Genomic DNA, 21,228 nt, shown 5'->3' with positions numbered 1-21,228 from the left:
GTGGTAAGATAAATTTTCTAACACGTTGTCTCTCATTCCAGAGACATCTGGTGTTATTCTTGTCGTTGTCCGTTATGATTTAATATTTTAGACTTCAAAGGGGAGAGAATAAAAAGCAGTTAAAATGCCAGCAGGGGGCGTTCCTAATAAAACTAGTAACTTTCGTAACAATTTCACCCTGTAGATCAACGTGAAGCAGTCTAAATACATCATCTGTGATTGTCTGATTCCTGGATAAAGTCAGTCAGTTTAGGCTGAGTTCCTTCATAGCCATCGGCTTTTTGGGCCCATTAGCCATCCTCCATGCCAGCACATTGTTGGCCTCACTACAAGGAGAGCGAGAGAGAGAGAGAGACACACAGACCGAAAGACAGACAGACAGACAGACAGACAGACAGACAGACAGACAGGCAGGCAGGCAGGCAGGCAGGCAGGCAGACAGACAGACAGACAGACAGACAGACAGACAGACAGACAGCATAGCAGATAACGCCAAAGCTAAATGCAGGAACTTTAACATGCCCTTGCCATCAGCCCTATGAGCAGACCAATAAGTAGGACCTAAATGAATGGCTGGGACTTAATGGACGTTGCTCTTCTAATTCCAGGCCAGGCTAATTGCCGAGATTTAGGGATAGCGGGTTAAACCGCGATGGCTGACATTTCACAGGACCCGGGCCGAGTTTTGAAGGGGGGAAAGTGTTTAGGGTAATGTTTGGAACATGGATGTGATAAGAACTCATTAATGAAACAGGAGCTGGTAGACATCATGTATCTTTCGATAATAGAGGTACTGCAATCAGTTTTTCAGATTAACTGTTACGCTTTCAGGATTACACTCAATGCTTATACTTTTACTGTTTAATGTATGGAGTAGTTCAGAGTGAATGTGAACAAGATCCATCGTCTATCATTGCTAACGTACTACCGTAGTTACTATCATAACTAGCCGCTACAGCACGTTTGCCATTCATACACTAAGAAAACCCATTCAACGTGGAACAAACAGATAAACAAACATATGGTAAAGTGAAGCTCACTTTTTTATCCCCCCCCCCCTTCCCTTCCAGACCTAAAGGAGTGCTGTAATGGAAACAAGGGTCTTGAGGAGGGAGTTTATCCTTCTAATCTCTCTGTAATGAACGGAAGTCAGCAGGAACCACTCACAGGTCTGATAATGTGGGGGCATAATGGCCGAGCTGTTCTTTGAGCTCGTCCAATCAGTGGGCGCTGCTGGCCGCCACGGCCGCTGCATGTGGAAACAGATATCCAGAGCAGCAGCGAGCGTAACCGCTCCACTGCCTGTCATTAGCAGAGGGCAGAAAGAAAGTGGAAATATATGTGGCCAGGATTAGGATTTGGAAAAAAACAACACAAAACAACAGAGGACACGAGTAAGACCGCAGGAGCCCGTCCTGCTTTCTATTGCATCACAGGAGGCGACTAATAAGCGCTGTCTATGCAGGGCGCCTCCCCAGCTTCATACCCGGGCTTAAGTTCGGAATTGGAAAATAAACAGGCGAACATAAAAAAAAAAAGAGAGCGAAAAACGTATCATTGCGAATCCAATAATGCGATAAACAAACGCATTCCACCTTTCTTCAAAAGTGAAACATGGTCCGAGCGTGTTCTCTGGAACACAGCCCCAGCTGAAGGAGTTAAAGTTGAAGTGTTGATCAACACGAGGCCAGGCGGGGGGGCGGGGGGGGTGATATACAGGCAGGCCCGCTATGACGTCATCGCCGGCGTCCAGGCAGCTGTGGGAAAGCAGAGGTGAGCAGACAGGCTCGTAAATCTTCCCGGGCCCTACAGTGGTGTCGGCTTACCGAGCAGGGGGGGGGGGCACACTGCCGCTTCAAAGCAAAAAGTCCCTGTCTTAAAAATAAACCTGATGTCTTCACTGACACAGGGTTAAGCTTGGCCAACTGTTTCAATTATGCGCTGTGCGTGCGTGTGTGTGTGTGTGTAGTGTGTGTTGTGTGTGTATTTGTTTAAGTGTGTCGTACATAAATAATGCAGTATCCAGCCAAATGCTTTTGACTTCATCACTCCTCTTGAAACACAGCCGTATATCCATCTACAGGATTATAAAAGTAAGACTAAAAGAGAGACTAAATCTGAACCCTCTACACTTATAACATCATGAGGTAGATCTGAGATACCTCGACGAAAATAACTTCAATATAAGGGAGTATTTTCAGCTTGTCTCTGTAAAGAAGTTCCAGAAAAGGAAGTACAAAAAGGTGGAGGCGTATCTTTGTATATAAGTGTACAGTTTCCAAACTTCAGATTTGCATATATGAATATAAATAAGGGGTTGAAGACCATGTACCGTGTTGTCATTGATTTAAAGTGTGGAGAAGAGAGATTGGACACAGCGAAACACCACGGTCAGCCAACACAGTTGATCTGTTGTCATTCATTATTATCGGCATTCAAACTGATTTAGGTATAGACTGCATTGTTTGCCTTTCAAAGTGTGATCCAAGGTTAAGTCAACTCTTTTTATTTCTCCCTACAATTAACAAAGAAGCCATAGAGAAAAACTCCCAGTTTGCAGTTGGCTAAACAGAGCATATTTCCATTCAAGAAACGACTCTACCTTTCAGAGATACAATCAAGGCAGAGACAGCACACTTTTGTTTATGCTTTTGGAGTTTTCTCCAAGGCATCAAGACGCATGGCAACAATGTTTCCATTGAGACGGAACAGACTTTCTTTTGTGTGCTGTGCTATTGAGGTCAGCCTTTCTAGAGTCACACACTCCCCACCCCTCAAAAATCATATAATATTTCTGAATTACAATGACATGTGAAGGCTAGGGTTTCCTAACGCTCAGACATTTCTGTCAAAGGGTCTTAAAGTTTGGTCTCCACCAGGAAATAGGAGCCCATCTCCTCGCAGGCAACTTAAGAAGACAATGGCTTTGAGGCAGCCCTGTATCTAAAAGCCATCCCTGAAAAGTCCACTAATGTTTACTTTTCTTAAGCATATTTCTATGTTTCGAATGAAACAACATTTCCTTAAAAATTATGACCTTCTCTATTACTACAACTCAATGGTACATGGTATTCTTCTGACAATGGACAATTCATCCAGATGTTTCCGTCACTAAATAGTCAAACCAAACAATAAATAGTTTCTTTTTAGTATGTGATGATACCACATAAATCGAAATATGTAGCACACCTGTCATCAAAGTTCTGGTTCCAAAAATAAATTAATCCAGGGTGGATTGCAATGTGTAATCAAATGTGTGAATGTGTGTATGTGTGCAGATGTGGACCACGTGATTACATGCATCTTTCAGGCCCTATTTTGCACTGGTACAGTCTGTTCTTTTGTTCCCAAGTGTTACTTGGAACCGAAAACAACGGAAACACAATCCTGTTACTTGGCACAAGTAAAGTTTCATCGTTCTCTCTCTCTCTCACACAATCTTTCCAACTGCCTCTCTCATCTTTTTATTTTTTCTTCCAAAGACTCCACCCCCTCTCCTTCCTGTTCCCGCCCCTGCTCCATTGCTATAGGTTGTGGGGGACAAGCCTGCGGATCTGTGGGATCCTCCCATGTAAACAGACATGTTTTACCACAAAACCCCTCAATTTGTCACTTCCCCGAGTCAGATGGTGTGTTCTGGCGCATGCAAGGTGCTAGGGAAGGTAGCGCAGGTGAAAAAGGCAGGGAGAGAGAGATAGGGAGGGAGGGAGGGAGGGAGAGAGAGAGAGGAGAAAGAGAGGGGGAGAGGGGGAGAAAGAGTGATATACAAAGAAAGAAAGAAAGAAAGAAAGAGAGAGAGAGGAGAGAGACAAGGGGACAGAGAGAGTGAGGGAAACAAGGGGGGAGAGAACGGGAGAGAGAGAACGGGAGAGAGAGAGCGAGAGAGAGAGACAAAGATAGATAGAGCCATAAAGAGACAGGGAGAGACCAGAATGAAGAGAGCGTGAGAGAGAGGGGGAGAGACACCAGAGATGGAGGACCTGTGGTCGGTGGCTTGTGGTGTGTCATAGGTGTGCTAAGAGTACCAAACCACCGAACCGACAGAGACGGAAACCAACACAAAACTATGTCTACTGTTTACATATTGTGTTACCTTGGTAATTCAGACAGACGGTATACTTGATTGATTGTAATAACCACTGGTCAGTGCAGTCTTGCCGCAAACTCACCGTGACCACAGTAGTTAAACACACATACACACCACTCTAAAAGTTTCAGCAAATCTGCAATTCACCAAATATCCCCTGACTATAATGTCAAAGTACTGATTGGACTGGGAAGAGCACTGCTAGACCACGAAGAGGCATTACGCTACTCTTTATTCTGTACTGTAGTCACACTATTTTACCCACTATGTTGTAATAGATCCACAGTTTCTCACAAATGTTTCCTGTTATAATATCCATATAATACATAAGACCATATACGAAGGAGTATCCTTTTTTCTGCCATGATATAAAACATTCAATGATTTAAAAATGTAAGGATGGAAATACTTGAATACTATAATGTACTCAAAATACTAGTCAAGTGTTTATTTCTGGCTCCTTCCCTTGCCCTGGCTTGTGATTGGTCGAGCACTGTCAGGGTCAAAACACCAGGCGCTCTGGGGAAAGGTTTTTAAGTGTGTGTGTGTGTGTGTGTGTGTGTGTGTGTGTGTGTGTGTGTGTGTGTGTGTGTGTCTGCATGTTGTGCAGACACACACACACACACACACACACACATCTCCAATTACTTATCTGTAGTCTTCCCTCATCTCGTGTTCACCAGATGTTTCAAGAGCCAGATGAGAGAGATAGGGAGAGAGGGAGGAAAAAAGAGAGGAAGAGAAGAAAGAAAATAGCATGTGTGTGTGGGTGCACACAGCGTGTGTGTGTGTGTGTGTGTGTGTGTGTGTGTGTGTGTGTGTGTGTGTGTGTGTGTGTGTGTGTGTGTGTGTGTGTGTGTGTGTGTGTGTGTGTGTGTGTGTTGGTATGATGATTCACGCCTGCAGGGTGAAAGAGTGCAGGGGTCAAGGTGACTGTGGGGGAGGTGAGGAGAGGAGGAAGGAGGGGTGGAGGGGGTGAGGAGCCAGCGGGGGAGGAAAGCTGAGGAAAACACACTCTGGCCTCCTTCTGATGTCTGTGTTAGCCCAGGGGCCGGCCCGGACAGGTCTGCTCCTCTTCTCACTTTCTCCCCCATCCCCCACCCACCCCCCCCCCCCCCCCTCTCTCTCTCTGTCCCCCCACACTTAAAACTCTCCAGGTCACTCGCTCTCTCTCTCTCTCTCTCCCTGCTGCTATTTCGCACGCTTACAAAGACACACACACACATGCCCCATTTGCTCTCTTTCTTCACCTTACAGTTTGTTATCTCATAGCTGTTGCCTTGATTCCTCTCTGTCTCAGTCTCTCTCTCTCTCTCTCTCTCTCTCTCTCTCTCTCTCTCTCTCTCTCTCTCTCTCTCTCTCTCTCTCTCTCTCACTATCTCCCTCTCTCCTTTCTCTCTTTATTCGCATTCACAACTGTATAATTCGCCAACGCTCTTTACCTCCGTCCAATTTCTGCAGAACAAGGTCAAAGCAGAACGCAGAGGCAACATGAAGAAGATACAAAAACACACCAAAAGGAAGAAGACACGAGAAAGATACGTAGGAGCCCCCCTGAGATATGCAGGGAATGCCGAGCATGGGGGACAAATGAAGACACAGCTGCTGTGGAGTCTCTCTCTCTCTCTCTCTCTCTCTCTCTCTCTCTCTCTCTCTCTCTCTCTCTCTCTCTCTTTCTGAGAAACGCAAGCAGAGAGTTATGGGGCCACTCACACACGACTCTGTTTGCTTAGACTCTGACACAGAGCAAGACCACGGCTGACAAGGGAGATAGAGAGAGGGAGCGAGAGAGAGAGAGAGAGAGAGAGGGAGAGAGAGAGACAGCTCATTAAGAGGGTTATGAAGCGAGGATATTGATTTGCTTTGTGGAATGTTTATAATATCCTGAAGATTCCAGACCATGTGACCTGACAGCAGGTGGTTCGTAATAAATAGTGAAGCTAGCCTGTTGCTTTGGTATATATGAGTATATGGTGACTTACTAAACTTACTTACTAAAGCTATGACGCACTGACAAGCCTTTGATAATCAAACATAAGCCGTTGATAAACAGTTTTCATTCATATTTTGACTACAATAATTGATGAGCTGAGAAACGTATGACGTTCAGAGATCACTTCACTTCAGTCAAGGAATGATGGATTAAGTGAAGCTCGTACTTGCTTTGAACCTGAATGTAGGCGCGAGTGTGTGTGTGTGAGTATTTGTGAGTCCAAATTGATTCCTTTTCAGGGCCGATATTCAGCTTTTTCCAATTCCATATGGACCTACATACACTCAAGAAAAAGACTATCAAATACTACTGGATAAAAAAAACGTTAACAATACATTTTTGTCTATCTTTTTCTCCCAGAATAAATCAGTCCAGTGTGGAAAATAGCTGGATTGTAGGTTGAAAAGGGTATACTGTATATTGTTCATCTCATAACTTTAAAACCTACGTTATATGACATCTCGGAAGTGTATTCTGACTCACTGTTTTTTACCGGTAAGGATGGTTTCAAATCAATCATTTTAACTTAAAAAACATTCCAGGCAGCAATATCCATGCCAAATAGATACTTTGAAGCCATTTTTCAAGTTTTGTGCGTCACACTTTAAAAATAATTGGCACATGAACAAACATTGCCAGACCCACATTGATCTAAGCCTTAATATGAGCAACATTTCAAGACTGTAAGACTGTGCACTTGTTTTGACAGAGGTTATAGTGCGAAAATGTGCTTGAAAATAATTGAATAGTGACTACTAAGAGATAAAATAAATGAATAGACCCATAAACAAAGCTGATCACATATTGTATTCAATAATCCTGCTTTAAATGCATGATATTGTGTCTGTGGTTCACACAGGGTTTATAGGGTTTATGAATTCCAAGTGTTGGAGAGAAGCGGAAAAGCAGGGCCTACTGACCTAGAGAGTGGGGGCCCCCTGCTGGCTTCGAATCACATTGTCGACGTCTGCCAAGAGTAGAACAAGAGAGTGTGTGTGTGTGTGTGTGTGTGTGTGTGTGTGTGTGTGTGTGTGTGTGCGTGTGCGCGCATCCATGCGTGCGTGTGATGCAGTAATATATTGCTGTGATAATGGTTCAGGCATATCATGCATCTTTGAGACACAAATGTACAACAGTATTGAACCAACGCAATGAACTTCACATTACATGTAATTCCCTAGGCCTTCTGAAGTGAAACCTCTTCCACAAATAGGCACATAAACAAAACCCAAAGCAAAACTGGGGTCTTGAAAATTGCTGTGTGCAGCTATTAAATGTAACCATCAAACATGTTATAGTTTATACAGCTTTAAAAAAAGGAAAATGTATTGTGGCTGTTCGAAAAGTGTGGTTCCCAAAATTAGGTCTCACAGTGCAGCAGAATACCTTACTGTTAATTTGTTCTTTTTCCCAGGCCTTTGATTCTGTCTCTGTGGTGAGATAAACGTTTATAAATCGTGGCTTCGCCATCAGGACACTTTCCGAGTGCACACAAGCGTGTCAGTCCAAAATGAATTTGGTTTTGATTTGAAGTGCAAGCCAAGCTCCAGACCATGCTAATCGCCAAGGAAAGCTCGTGAAAACCACAATTGATTTCACAGCCGCGGCTTTCGGGCGTGTGGTTTTCATCACAGATCCTTTAAAGCTTTTATTTAATTTGGTTGAATATACTTAGTCCTTTTCAAAAACCTTTGTACAAGCCCAGGTTTGACCCAATAGACTCCATAGGGAAAGATCTCAAATGCGGCATTCCTTGTTTTTATGAAAATCTACAATGCATGTGCAGCTTTTCTATTTTTAATATATTTTTCGAAAGTGAGGTAAGGGAAGGGGTGAAAAATAAGAAACAAGTGGGGGAAAAAAGCAGAGAAGCAGAGATGAGGAAAAGTAATGTGAACCGTTGAGGAAAAAAGGGCCAGGATGTCTCCTTGTCTGCCAGCCTACCTACGTACTGCTGCTGCTACTGCTGCAGTGGACACTAGCAAAAGCACAAGCCATTCCTGCCACGCTCCCACCCGCTGTCCGGTACGTGGAAGCAGTTGTTTTGCAGAAGCCAGCCCAGCCAGACAACATCGGCTCTGACAGCCATCCCATTCCAGCGGGGCCCTAATGAGACAGACAAGACGGGCAGAATGTTGTTAATGAGACCAGGTAATTGGTCCATTGTGGCTTCGTTGACCTGTCGTGTTTGAAAACAGGCTAAACCCTCCCCCACCCCCCAGAGTCTTTAGCAACATTTGATTGTTTAATGAGGTGCAGTCATTCTTAGCAGAATCAACACTACCTCTGGATTTAAAAACGTTTATTTATGAGTGTCTGCATGCTTTGAGAAAACTTTTCTTCATGCAGTAATTATGTTAACTATTTATATTCCTGATAATATGTATGGTAGCAAACTTAAGTCAGTAGTGTCACAATAACTTTGGAAATGGTATAACGGAGCCATATTGGGTGAATACATAACACAGCTTCAATAATGGTTGCGTTTATGTTGTGTGTGTGTAAAAGATTTGCCACATCGCAGGAGGAGTACCTAATGAGTACTGACTTCAAAGCACAAAATGTATGAACTTTGCAGTGCCCTTAAACATTCCCACTGAACCCATGCCAAAGGTATTATATGAACAAAGCTTGTACACTACCTTGTGATGAAACAGCTGTAAGGCAATGATTCGTGTGACTTGTACATTTATTACCTTTTCTTTTGTTGGCTTTTCATATACTGGATTTTAACAACCAGTGACACGATGCCTATTACTATGGTGGTGCGAAAAAATAATGGAGTGATTCAGACACTTGTGGTCTATGGGGGCAGATGTTAGTGTACCTTCCTTGTGTGTGTGTGTGTGTGTGTGTGTGTGTGCACGTGTGTGACGCACGTATGTGAACCAATGAACATGTGTATGCCTCATGGGTAAATCTTCTAGGTTAGCACATAAAAGGCTGGCTGGCTGTAGCTGCTGCGTTCGTCACGGTCTGGGACTGGCAGGAAATGAAGGCAACAACAATTTGGAAAAGAGTGCGAAAAGCAAGCAATGTTGAACAGGTGATCGCATTCACCAGAGAAAACACGCCACCATTTGTGAACACTCACAGCCTGCCTATCTCTCTCTCTCTCCCTCTCTCTGCCTCTCTCTCTCTCTCTCTCTCTCTCTCTCTCTCTCTCTCTCTCTCTCTCTCCCTCTCTCTCTCTCTCTCTTTTCAAGGGTGGTCTGCATTTGTTTATTTATTTCCATTCACACGTGTGAGTTTACATGATGTTGATGCAGGAGTAGAAATATAAATGTCATCATTAGTGAACTTTAGACAGACTGGTGTTAATTATTTTTGTCCACCACCTTGGCACTGCATGTCAGTGAGGGCATATTAACGTCCACACACACGCATGCACACACGTACACATACACAATGGCTACATTATGTTTGATTGCAATGCTTGGTGACAGCAGGAAATGGACTCCACCCAATAGCAGGCCCCTGTTTGGGGGGATGGGGGGGGCCCTCTGTAATTTCAGATATTCCTGAAGCTCACTGTGTATTAAAGTCACAGGACTTTGTAGCCATACATAGTAACTCCAGTCAGGGGCCTCTGTTGTTGTTTTAAGAAAATAGTATTCACCCAGGGTCTTATCCAATGTTTTCTCTTTTACAACATCATTAAAACAACGTGCATTATAATTGATATCACTGTTAAAGGGCCCCTAATTGACCACCAGGTGTGATGTTTGTCAACTATTACGATGTGATTTCAATATCATTTATATGTTGAAATGGCTTTTATTGTATATCTATATCCAACCAGGAGGTAGTAAAATAGGGGCCCTTCAGATTAGGTTAAACAAATTAATTCAATTATTGGAGAAATATAGCGCTTGAGATGTTGTTCCAGCAGAGGGCGCTGCTGTAACAGGCTCCATCATTCGTAGTCATGATATGATAAGATTGTTTATAATATGGTTCCACGCATAGGCCTACCTTGTGCTAAAGTAATGTTTTCAGCAGAATCCTTCAACACCTGGGCTACATATAGGATGATTGTATCCTAAATGTATCTGGATACAGAATGATATTACTGTTTACTGAATGTTGACATTGTACGACGTTTGACGTGAGATACAAGTCCATAATTTACATGCACAGTGGAAATTAAACACCAAAATCCCCCCCTGTCGTCACACAGTTCAGAGAGAATGCAGTTGACACCCTTCAGGAAAAAATAAATACCAATGAAACCACATGAGCATATTGGCATGGTTCCCGAATGGTCTCCTACGACCAGTTCAGTAATGCATTACATTACTGGCGTGAGATTCTGTAGAATCTTGTAATGCATACCTTATAGCAGGGTCCGCGGGTGTACTGGGCTGGGCTTTAAGCCCAGTTCAGACCAAAGATTCGCGACGCAACGACTTGCAACGAGACGGTTTTAGAACGTCGCAGGGGAAAAGTCGCAAGGCGTTGCAAGGAGTCGCCAAAGATTGAACATGTCAAATCGCCAGGTCCAGTTTTAGAACGCAACGATGTGGCTATTTCTCTTCAGCCAATCAGGACACAGCACAGAACAATTTAGGCTTATTAAATAGGCCTACAAGTTGTAGATCCTTATCTTTGGTTCCAGAACAACGATTGTAGATAACGTTAGGCTTGAGCTGATTCATTGACATTATTTTAACGGGACCACCGTTACCGTTACACGTTAGCCGTTGTTATGGTTACATGCTGCCAGTCCGACATGTTCCCATTCCGACAGTCCTGTGCGCGTATGCAAGCCATGTGCGCCAAACAGAAGAAGGGCCCTATCTTGCACCCGGCGCAATTTACTTTCTACACCGATGCATGTGTCGTTGCTAGTTTGCACCCGGAGCAAAGCTGATTTTCCCCCGCAGCAACCAGGCACCACTACACTTGCATGTTAAATATTATGATGTCAAAGATTATGCATACGTGTGAAACTGCATAGAAATAGCGTGTGGATTGTGGAAACATTTTTTTTCCATAGGGCTGCATCAATGAACATGAATGAAGTATAGTAAGCTATGCCATGCGTTAAAATAATAATAATAACAATAATACATTCGAGAAAGTATTGTGGCGACCGTGGGCGTGGTCGCCGTGTTCCAGGTGCCGCAAAGCCGCAAAGCATACTGGGACAATGGGTTTAGGACATTTTAGTTTTGTAGCCTAACACCATGAGTGAGAGTGCTGTTCATGTTGGCCAGGTGTGCCGTGTTTTCTGTGTTGTGTGTGTTGTAGTAGAAGCAGGGTAGAATTTGCTTCAGGTGGTTGGATTTGCACCACACGTTAGAGCACACGCAGCTGGCTGACCGTTTCACAGAGGCAGAGATCCTCTTTTGACCGCAACGGCTATGGCTGCAGAGAAACCGCTGGTGACAATATCTATTTTCAGTGTGTGTCGGTTTACTCATGTGGTGAGCTATCACTGAAAAAGTAGACTCAGTGTTATAAGAAGCCCATTCTTTTTCCCGTTCACCAACCCACTTCTATGTAAGTGAAGGAGAAGACTATATATTTTGTTGGGTTGGTGCAAAGCTAAATTACCCCAGAGAGAGGCGCTAAAGTTGTTAAAATGTTAAGATTTACGAGTAAAATTGTGTGTTCTTTAAAACACAAAATTGTTTGATCATAAAAAGGTGTGATTCGCTGCTTTATATGTGTATTTAATCTGTAAACAACCACAAACCAAATGTATCTGTCATGACCATATTAGCCGAGGTAAACTGAAGTGCAATAATAACACTCCAGTTCAGAAGTTTATGAAAAACAGGTAGGTCTATACATATCATTTAGAACAAAGTCTATCAACACCACACATTCTAAACATCTTTCATATTTTTATTAACAGCCCAGCCCTCACCATAGGTTGTATTGTAAATGCTTTGCTCAAGCTGGGCTGCTCATCGTAGTTGTTGAAGGATAGGACAGAGGAAAGGACAGACTGTTTTATTTTTTTTACCTCCTACTCAAATTCTACCCGGTGCGGAGATGAAATGACCTCACGATCTAGATGCCAGGCATTCCGTTGTAGCTCTCCTCTGGATGCTGGTCATAGTTGGAGACATAAGAGGCGGGAGGAATCTGAACTCAAGCACCCATCACTTCAGGTGCATGAGTCACCCGGCATCAGAACACACACACACACACACACACACACACACACACACACACACACACACACACACACACACACACACACACACACACACACTGACTTTATCTCTCTCTCCCTCTCTCAACATGTTGTTTCGACTTATCCCTTAAGTCCCTGTTTTCCTGATAACACTCAAAACAGTGTGTGTGTGTGTGTGTGTGTGTGTGTGTGTGTGTGTGTGTGTGTGTGTGTGTATATATATATATATATATATAGGCCTATGACGCTTATTATTACGCTTTTTAAAAATAACATTTATATAGCCTACAATAATTGAGGATTAAGGTCGAAATGTATGGAAGTCCTACTAGGAAAAAAGAAAGTGGTTTTGAACTCGAGATGGCCTTTTGCCAGTGTTTCATTGATACAGTTCTTGACCAGCAGGTGGAGCCACAGTTCTTTATATTTGTAACTGTCAAAATCAACTAAATTCAAACAGGTCACATCTAGGGTACAGACTACAAGTAGGCCTACATCAGTAATTAAATATTAAACTCAAACTCCACTCCTCCATTAATGTATGTTTTCATTAGTTTACTCTGTGTTACAGAGTCTGTTAACCTGACACAAAAAGGCACCGACTATAACGCAGGTATATCACTCCACTTGCTGTCAAACCAGTTATTCAGTTAAAGATGCCAGACGCTACACGTACAGTACTATTATTCATACAATTATAGTGTGCATTTCCTTACACTATTAAGTTATATCCTTAATTAACAGATGGGTTGAAACACATTAGCCCTGCTACAGACGTTGAAAGGGAGTTAATCAAAAACAAAAATGAAAAGGGAAAGCTATAGTGCCCCCTATGGCGAAACGAGTGGGCACCTTCCTTCCTCCAGCCCTCAGATACTACAACGCAACACTCACACATCAACACTACATTGTTTCAATACTCACGTTCATAGCAGCGTTTGGACGTGATTCTAAACAAGTCCACGCTCCTCTAAACCTACGGAATCACAGACAGCGTCGGGGCAGGACCAGGAGGAGACGGCTGGACGCGATGTAAGATCCCTTTATATACCGTTCAGACGCTGATTGTCCAACGTGTTTAGCCTAATTACGTTTTTTGGAGACCGATGATACTACTACAGGAAGGAGCGTGGGGGGCAACCGAGCTTTAATAGCCAATGCATGAGAGCGAGATCATTGGGATGGGGGGGAAATAGGGAATGGGCAGCAGGTTCTTCAGGGAAGAGACGTCTTATGACAGTAACGTTACAGTGCAGTGGTTAAACACCTGCTCGCTTCGTTGTAGATCGCAATGAATGGGGTCCAGGACCTAACCCATGGCGAGGAGGCTGTTTCCTTCCCTGGATGTAAGGGCAGTGTAGTGGTGGTGGTGCCAGTACAGGCTACTCCTGTGTCTCCGTGGCTACGACACGCTTTACTTGCAGGTTATATTCGCCTTCATAGACAGGGAAAAACCGACAGGTTCTAGCGACCCATTGTTTCTTTAAAGAAAGTATACGCTGTCGTAGTTTATATTCAACATGGTTGGTTTCAGCCTGTCCATTATTTGAGTCATGACGTAGCCCCGGGTGAAGGGACAGGTCGGCAGGGTGGTTGTGTTTTCCTTTGGTGGGAAGTCAATCCGAGCAGCCCGTCTCTCGTCGTGACAACTTGATGACTTTACCGAGGCTTATGCTATTGTCTGACGTTTTTTTGTTTTGTTTACCTATTTGTATCCGGAAGACTCGAACATGGGGGCTCGCCGAGGTCGCTCCATAGGCTGACTGGGATGGTGCTGTGAAAGGGACGAAGGTGCTGTTTGCGAATAGTCTGGAGCAGGAAGAGCCGCGAACAACATGACCGTTTTCAGCCAGGAGAATGTCGAGGAACTGTATGAAATTGGAGATGAGCTTGGAAGGTAAGTTCCCTGCAACGACTGAACTGCCACAGTACTCAGTAAAAACTATAGTGAAACACATTTGGTGTGAAATACTGATCTGCCAACTCCTTTTCCAATGTGGATCAATAATAGGAGACAAATGCAGCTGTCTTCTTGCCAGTTAGTAGCAGCAAGCAGTCTCTTATCTAGTATTGAAAAGGCATTTCAAAATGTGAAGGGAGTAGGTATTGAAACACATGCAATCGTCTTCACATACAATTCATGTGTACACCCTGTCATCTTCATACAAGCAACTATGCATATGCATATTCATACTTTGTTTGTGTGTGTACATACTTCATTTCTGTTTACCTCAAACCTGCGCACATGAGGCATTAGTGTGCATATGATGGTGCTGATTGCTGCAGCCCACAGGGGAGATAGACAGGTTTGATAAGCAGGTTTGTCTGAGCTTCTCTTCAGTATTGACACATATGGGTGCAGCAGACAGTATAATATCACAGTATTGAGTGTATTGGAAGACTACTTATATATAAAAGTACTCTTTAATGTGTACGGTGTATTGCAGCATTAGCCCATTTATTTTCATGTTATGAAATATACCAAAAGGGGACGTTTCTCTACAGCATACATTGGATACCTACCCCTTTTGCAGTGGAATGTTTTTGGAGAATTAATATGTTGTCAATAACTAGTGTCTAGAGTCAAAGCTTTGGTAAATAATGCCAGTTAAACCTCGGAAATCTGATTCCATTCAAGGATCTATTTTGAATGTTTTGAATTGGTGAGCCAGTAGTGAAATGGCTAATAGATAATACAGCATAATTTAAGATGAAACATAGATTCAGTGAGTCATGTGTGTATTATTAATGCCTTGTGAGAAGCATTTGAGAGCGACAGGGCCATCAGAAACATGGGGAAACAAAATGGCATTCCTGTTGTCATCAAAGGAGAGACACTATAAATCCATGTTGTTTGTAACCACCAATTATTTTCTATTCTCTGGAGGATGTCATACATTTCCACTTCCATTTACACTGGTGTGAAGTTCTCGGTGTTGTCGGGGAGAACCAGACTTGCCAGTGTCTTAATTCAGCTACTTGGTAAACAGAGACAACAGGGAGCTATTGTATTAAATTACAGTCTGGAAGATGAGAAAAAAACTACACAAATATGATCAGCGCTGTAATTGGATGATCATCCAAACTGGTTTTGTACAAAGTCTAAAATCAAACAATACAATTGATAACAATATTATTGATATAGATCTAGACATCAAACACACATGCACACACAAACACACAATCTTGAGTTCTGTCATGAGAAAACTTGCGGCACAGTTCAAAGTAGGGCTGCTCGATTATGGAAAAAATAATAATCATGATTATTTAGTTTAAATAAAACTAAATAAAGTTTAAATAATATCAAATGCTTTCAGCTCATTCACAATCTGGAGAGAAGAATTGCTTTGTCATGAAGTGGTGTGCGTTTGGTACCTGGCCATACAAATCAGCCAAGTGACATGGCATTAGATAACACTGGGCTCCTCTCTTCATTGGCTGTAATGAAGTGTGTGTTTGCTCTTTATCTGCCTGTATGGCTAGCCTGTCTCTCTGGATATGTCCAATTGGGAGTTGGAACCATGCCCTATATGGTTTTGTCATTTTGGACATTGCCTGCGATGTGAGTGAGGCTTCTCATTGACTATGATAATGCCTTCTGTGGCTACCCTGTAGCGTTTAAAACAGAACGGCTCAACCTTGCGAAGGACAATTCAAATGTAACACATTTTAACCCACCAATATCCATGTCATTTTATATTCTCATGCATTTTGATTGCATTCCATTGTTTTGTATTATGTAGAGTTCAAAATGTCGCAATCAACTTTTTGTTTCAAATAAATATCCTGTAAATCCTGCAATGAATCCTTTCTTGAGGTTTCTTAAGACAAAGCAGAATACAAAGCAATGTGGCTTGCCATTATGCAGCAGAAAGATCCAGGCCTACAGTGGTTCTCTCGGGTCCTATTCGGCTCTTCTTCATTATATTATCTGTTCAGATGCATTGGAGGACAAACAATGTTCTCCTTGCCTCCGCTGTGTGTGAGCTCTCCTCTTGTAAAAGGAACAATTTGCTCTTGCTGTCTGTTTTTTCACCCCAAAAAAAAAGAAAACTGGCAATGCTGGTCTCTCCTTCAGATCTTCCCTGGTAATAAGCAGCTAGCCAAGCAGTGACTGCGTCTGCGCTCAGTTGATCTCTGTAATTGCCTCACAGATTGCCTGAATGTTCCCACTTCATGCGTGCGGATCAGCGGGGAATTGCTGAGGGCCTTGTGGGCCTTGTCGCCCTCATAGCCTCACAGCACTGCTCATGTTTAACTCGTCAAAGCTATGTGGAAATGCATGGATGCCATATTGACACATAGGCTAGGCTTGTGTATAATGCAACCCCGGAGACGCCCTGGGACTCTTTGGTGATGTGCCGCTGGGGGATGGGTGTTAAGAGGGAGGAGAACACCCCTCCCCGGTTCCCTGGGGTGGGGTTCTCCCAGACGATCAGCTGCATTCTTACCGCCGTGCGATCCAGCCCCATCCAGGTCTGCCTGGGCTTGCTTTGAGGGCCTGTGTGACATGTCCCGCCACAGTGTTGTGTTCAGAGGTCTCTAGGATTACCCGTGGTTACCGCCGGGTTGTGTCAGCGGAGGGCTACGTTTTCAAATCTTTGGCCTTCAAACAGAGTAGCGTGTTGGCATGCGCTGAAAGGCGGCTGAATAATGACACCCGGTCTCGTCTGTGTGGTGCGTCCTTTCTCTATCTGGTCCAAGGGAAACCGTAGCACCAGGCTAGTGTTGCGTCTCTCTCTCTCTCTCTCCCTGTCATTAGACTGCATTAATCTGACCCTGGATGGCGGCGTGCCAACGGGTGTCCCCTTTGTGTCTGTGCTCGGTGTCTGGGCGTGTGTGTTCCATTACTAGCATGGAGCGGGGTGGGGGGGGTGGGGGCGACAACGGGTTGTTGGAATGAAATGCTGCAGCGCAAATTACACAAACATTTATTACACTGAGAGGCCAGAATGCAATGAAATAACTTGATGGTCCCGGCACAAAAACCAAACCCTAAAAACCTGCAGCATACAGGAAATACAATGGAGAGTGTTACATTTATAAGAACTCTTACTTATAAATGGAGTTTAGATCAAATCACATTAGGCAGATGTCTGCAATTATGCAGCAGGGTAACTACACCGGTGGGTGTGGGCCAACGACTCCTTAGCTGCCTTGTGCGAGTGTACAGTGTACCATCAGCTGAACACATCATTCAGACCATCTCCCGGCTGCTGACCTATTTCCCTGGCCCCCCGTCCTGGTTTGCAGTTTGGAGTGGGAGGGGGGGGGGGGGGGGGTGGCTGGCCCTCTGTCCCAGCCCCTCCGAGTATGTGCCGGTTTGAACCAAAGTGCCTTGGTTTCAAATAATATGCAATATTCAAACCATGTGATCCATGGTTGATTGTTTTCCCAACATGTTTCTTTCACACCTAAGATCCCTGTTGTGTCCCCTTATATTGTGTATGGCTGACTTAAGTCTTCAAATAGCCCGAGTCAGAGTTCTCTTTGCTGTCAGTTTACTGGTCAGATTTAAAATCGGACTCATTTGGGACATCCTCAATGAGCATAATGAGTTATTTTCAATTAATCTTTACTGTCAACGAGGGATAATTGGAAGCCTGCCAAGTGGTGTGTGTGTGTGTGTGTGTGTGTGTGTGTGTGTGTGTGTGTGTGTGTGTGTGTGTGTGTGTGTGTGTGTGTGTGTGTGTGTGTGTGTGTGTGTGTGTGTGTGTGTGTGTGTGTGTGTGTGTGTGTGTGTGTGTTGGACCATCTCCTGACATCAACTCTATAGAGAGATAGGGAACTGAGTAGCCTACATCAAAGGAAAAAAAATATTGGGGGCTATGAAAGCCATTTTTCTGAAAGTCAGGATGATCAACTTATTCAGAGGGGAAACAGGTGTCATAGGCACTTGACCTAGTAGCCCAATATTTTTATTGGATTTGAAAGTAGATTCTTTACATTATATAGTTACATTTATATATTATATAGACCATTATATAGTAATTGTGGTGACTGAGAAGCTTCAGGGTAGAATATGAGATATAATGGTGAAAAAGAAGAACCTCCCTTTCACTGCGCTAAAACTAGTGAATGGTTTCTAGTGTCTAACAACCTGGGTAGCTATTAGAGGGGTAGAGTCACAAAATCAATTTAAAGGGAAACCTAAGATAACTCTACTTCCTGTTACCATCTATAGACTGTATCATAGGTGTTAGTGAAAGTTGTTGCTTGTTGCCATCATGGATACGATAGCCTTTCTTCTGTTGAAAATGGTCAAACAGTCGTGTGAACGGTACATTTGTTTAGATTATTTGGCTTCAAGTTAATCATTAAGCGACGCTATTATGCCCCGTGTTGTATGTTTGACTACAGGTATTAAAACCGTCCAATGGCTTTTGTCGGTTCAGTTTGAGTAATATCAGTTAAACTGAGTGCTTAGTCGAAAAATGCATGGAGTAAAAAAGAAATGGAGAAGCTGCTCAAACGGAAAAAAAACTTTAAAACGTGTCTGTGAGCCTTGAGTAGACTGATCCGGAGGTCACAGCGTCTTTGTAAGAAGCCACAGAACCTGTCTGTGTTCCTCTCTGGCTTCTGCTGCCTCATGACAGAGTGGAGTGCTCTCCAAACCGGCTGAATGTCAGTTTCGCTCTACGTATAGGGGCGACGTTGTGAGCGCAGCAGAAAATTACACTGGGTGATGACAGACAACCCCACCCCTCCCCCACCCCCCACCCCCATGTCTACCACCAAATAGTGGTCCCTGATGACTATTCTCAGTCTGAACATTGTGGATTAGCCATGCTGTTGTCCTCAATTGTCCTCAAGAAAACCCACTTGTTTGAGCGTGTTCTTATGTGTGTTATTCTTAATGTACATGCATTGATACTGTCATTGGGTAATGATATCTTTACTACTTAATAATCCTCTTGCTTTGAGGTCCTTTGGCATTGCACAGTCTTTTCTTTTTAAGAATTGACTTTAGTGTTAATGTTCATATATATACTGGGCCCAGCTGATCATTTCAAAATAAGACTTGGTTAAAGGTTCACAAAATAAAAAAATGTCCTTCTTCAAAGATACTAGTGGGGATAATGTCCATTGTCATTCCTCTACCTCAGTCTTCATCTACCCTACACCCCCCCCCCCCCCCCCCCTCTCCCCAAATCCTTTTTTTTTTCCTTCCCCTTGTTTACACAGGCCTCAAATGACATGTCATACCATTTACTTCTTTACAAGGCAGCCAATTGTTGACTTTGGACCATGTGTGTGGTGACATTCTACTTATATCTTCCCTAGTCTCACTCCCTTACTTTCATTATAATCAATCATTTCCCACATTTTGTTTTCTCAGTTTCTTTCCCTCAAATCCAATCATCAAACCCGTATCCAGTCAGGGTTCAGTTCACACGACACTGTCATAGGAGTGTGAAATGCACCGTCCATTGTTGCTTGCATAAACCCTTGTACAATTGATGTGTCGAACACATCCTGGTCATTTCAATACACTGTTAGCTACAGTGTTTATTGAAAAATGTTGTTTGTGGTGAGAATGGTGACATCAGTCCCAGTGAATTTCCATGCACATCATGCTGTACTAATGGCCGAACAGATTCTAAATGATTCAATATATTTGGAAGTGTGAACATGCACTTCTACTGGTGTGATGATGACCCCTTGCATACGCAAAAGACCTGTCTCCTGTCCTGCTCTGGCCGCGCCATTTCGGTTTATGACCGAGGAACCACATTTTGCTTGTGAGGATTTCGCCTGGTTTCCGTTTGGTTCAGTCTTTTGAAAGGCTCCCCTCCTGTCACCTCTCTAAAGAGCAACCGTGTGTTTGGTGACAACTTTTCAATGTCGATCATGCATATAATTTAAAGGTCAAATGAAATTGACGTGTGCACAAGGGCTGAATATCTCCACATGTGCAGGCACAACCTAGGCGTGGTAATAGCTTGGGGCTGTGTTAAAGACAAGCAGGGCTGTACATTGAATAACCAGGGTATAGGCTAATATTGAACCCAGTATCAGCTCAACGCAGATATAACGGCATACTTTCGGTATTGGTGCAATAAACTGTTGAAAGTCTGTCGGGCCATGACATGAAAAGATGAAATATGGAGGATAAACACAAACAAAACGTGCATCTTCTCCAGATCACGCACACACACGCACACACACACGCACCCTTCCAGACAGACACCCAATATCATCAACAACACTCCTCCTTCCTCTCCAAGCCGCCGCCGTCTCTCTCTCCGCCGAAGCTCTGAAGCCGTGTTGCCGTGGTTACCCCTCCTGTGGTACACAATAGCACGGCGGTTGCGTAATCTTTTTTTTCCTTTTCTTTTTTTTTCTTCCCTTCATGCATTTTGTTAGTCCACACACTAGTGGTGAGTAGGAGGGAGCTCTCTCCCAAACAAGCCGTCCTCCCACTCCCACTGCCTCCATGGCAATGAATAGCTCGGCGGCGGCCGCCAGGGAATGTTTCCCACTGAATCGGTACACCTCCCCGTCAGGATATCAAGTGTCTTCGAGCTGGCGTGAAGGCCCCTCTGCTGAATGGGCGGGTCTCTCTCATGACATCCGGCCCCACGTCGGACGAGCGGGCGAGCACTCACCGCGCCGGACGCATGGGGCTGCCCGCGTACGGCAGCCAATGGGAAGCTGGAATGGCTTCAGGTGCCTCCGGTGGCCTCGCTCTCTTTTTATTGGTCGAGAGCGATCCGGGTTTTGTTGACGCAGAGAAGCCACCCGGGATGTCTTGTTCCTTTCCTGTGTTTTTGTTGGACATGTCGTGGTGCCTGGATTGAAAATTTTGTTTTTCCTTTTTGTCTTTTTTTTTTCCTGTGTGACTAACCATGTGCAACTTCCCATTCTTGCACGCAATAAACTGGCAGTTAAATAAACAATGACAGTTCCTGAAAGAACTGGCGGTGCCCAGGAAAATTGTTCACAACACAGCGCTAACAATCCAGAGCCGTCTGAAGTGCAGCCACAACCAACACGGCC

At 43.8% G+C, this 21,228-nt stretch overlaps 1 protein-coding gene across 1 annotated transcript in view; it reads left to right on the top strand.

Moving 5' to 3' along the window:
- The first annotated feature begins 13,139 nt into the window (after positions 1-13,139).
- The window catches only part of dapk1 (death-associated protein kinase 1), a 47,292-nt gene continuing 39,203 nt past the window's right edge, over positions 13,140-21,228 (top strand). The window contains exons 1-2 of the mRNA XM_084468170.1: positions 13,140-13,260; positions 13,951-14,125. Of these exons, the coding sequence (XP_084324296.1) occupies positions 14,064-14,125 (62 nt within the window). The 5' untranslated portion in view covers positions 13,140-13,260; positions 13,951-14,063. The remainder of the gene's footprint in view (positions 13,261-13,950; positions 14,126-21,228) is intronic.

This window comes from Micromesistius poutassou, assembly GCF_964030765.1.
Source record: "Micromesistius poutassou genome assembly, chromosome: 5".
NCBI classification, from domain to species: Eukaryota; Metazoa; Chordata; class Actinopteri; order Gadiformes; family Gadidae; genus Micromesistius; species Micromesistius poutassou.
This window is presented reverse-complemented; position numbering and strand designations above follow the sequence as displayed.